Source organism: Miscanthus floridulus, chromosome 16 (genome assembly GCF_019320115.1).
Source record: "Miscanthus floridulus cultivar M001 chromosome 16, ASM1932011v1, whole genome shotgun sequence".
Lineage (NCBI taxonomy): Eukaryota > Viridiplantae > Streptophyta > Magnoliopsida > Poales > Poaceae > Miscanthus > Miscanthus floridulus.
Window position 1 is genome coordinate 16,217,700 of NC_089595.1, and position 2,142 is coordinate 16,219,841.

General features: G+C 38.3%; 1 protein-coding gene across 1 annotated transcript; it reads right to left on the minus strand.

The window, feature by feature from the left end:
* Window positions 1–628: 628 nt before the first annotated feature.
* LOC136510332 (uncharacterized) lies at window positions 629–1,930 on the minus strand. Its single transcript, XM_066504821.1, has one exon. The coding sequence runs from the start codon at window positions 1,928–1,930 to the stop codon at window positions 629–631; it is 1,302 nt and encodes a 433-aa protein (XP_066360918.1).
* Between the last annotated feature and the right edge of the window lie 212 nt (window positions 1,931–2,142).

Below are 2,142 nucleotides of genomic sequence, written 5' to 3' on the forward strand. Positions count from 1 at the left end.
GCGTGCTGTCGCTGCTCCGGCTGCTGCTGCTGGTGGCCCTGGCCTGACGCGCGAAGTAAACAAAACTGATGAACGGAGAAGCCGCAGCAATATATACAGTATCCGTACGTACGTCGCCGACTAGTCTTGTAAAGTCAGCTTCAGTCACTCGTCACACACTACTCCACTACTCCCACAAACTGGCCGCAGCTCCGCGTGTGTTTGTGTGTGAGATCGAGTACCTACGATGTGATGCTCCTGACTCCTGTGACCAGCGACGAAGCTTCGAAAAAATTTAGGATGGGGTGAGCAAAAATCTATGAAGACTTAACTCTACTACGACCTCTCACAATAGACAAATATATAATAGCTTGAATCAATCTTATATTGAAAACGTCGACTAACGACGAAATTGACAAAATACATAAAAAAAAGGATGCAGTTCATTCATACCGAAAGGCCCGCCCAATTGCGAAACTAATAAATAGCGGGTGGCGTTGCCCCCCACATTATTCCTCCGAAGTAGCGACCTACACAAATAGACATAATTGATTAGTCAAACATATATGGACCTCCGAATTATGAATTTAGAAGAGAATAGAGCGTACCACTACTTTTTAGGCAATAACATACGACGCTTTTTCATCTTTTAAAACCGCTTTTTGATCTTTTCATTATCAATCTTTCTAAATATCTCCTTCTCAGTATAGCATATCATCAAGTCATTGAACCATTCATCACCTATTTTATTACGCAAATCTGTCTTTATAATGTTCAAGGCTGAAAATATCCTCTCAACTGAAGCTGTTGCCACCGGTAGTATCAAAATTAGCTCAATAAGACGATAAACCAATTTATAAGATGTGTGTATATTAGTCTTGACCATAATTTCAGCAACTGTTCCAAGCTCAGTGCATCCAAGAAAGTCTGGAGTTCTTCTAGAACGGTTGACAAACTGTCTAAGATGATTTGGCAAAACAGCAAGTTCACCAATATTAAAATCATCGGCATAAATTTCAGCAAGCCTCACAAGTTTGTCCACGTCAAAATTAGAGAAGGAGTTTCTTGGGTTAAAAGCAGCCATACATACTAATAACTCTGAACTAATTTCACTAAACCGGTGATTCATCTCAGTCAAGATGGCATCAATGGCGACCAGAAAAAACTCAACATGATAGTAATGCATGTTTGTTACCTTTTGCTTTTTTCTTCTAGATGTCCCTCTAACATTTATTTCCTTATCCATATCTGGCACTTCAATCTCATTCTTCTTACAGAATGTTATCACTTTTTTGAGTAATGGCTTCCATTCATTTTTTCTCATATCTTGCAAGCTATCTTTCACATCTGTGATCAAATGCATTGCTTCAACTATGTCTTGATCCTTCTTTTGCAAAGCTTGTGACAAAATATCTGTCATGCTCAACAATTGTATCATCAAATGCAGGATGAACACAAAATCAAAGCTCTCCATTTTTTCAATTAAACCTAAAGCTCCACCGTTATTTCTTGGTTTAATAGAATCTTTCTTCACTATCTCAAGCACATCTATGATAGCCTCCCACATCACCAAAATGCAAAGCAAAGTTTTAAGATGTGAACCCCATCTAGTATCTTTTGGCCTAGCTAGGCTACTTTCTTGATTTAAACCTCTTCCAGTCACAATCTCACCCTTCTCAATCTTTTCTAGCAACACATCATGATGCTTTGCAAGCAAGGCATCTTTTCTCATACAAGATGCACCCACATTGGTGACTATTAAAGGAACATAGTTAAAGAAATCTGCAATGTCTGCACTAGAAGTCAAAACAGCAACAACCACTAGTTGCAATTGATGGGCAAAACAATGCACATAGAAAGCATAAAGATTTTCATCACGAATTAATTTCTGCACCCCATTAAATTCACCTCTCATATTAGAAGCTCCATCATACCCTTGCCCACGAAGCATAGAGGTAGACAAATTGTGACTTGAAAGCATACCGACCAAAGCTTCTTTCAATGCAATAGTTGTACAACTCTAAACATGCTGAAGTCCAAGAAATCTCTCCACCACTTGTCCTTTATCATTCACAAACCTACACAGTACATTTGTTTATGTGTTAGTATAATTGTAGAAATGATTGTAATAAAATCTATGCACAAAATTACAATTGTGGAGTA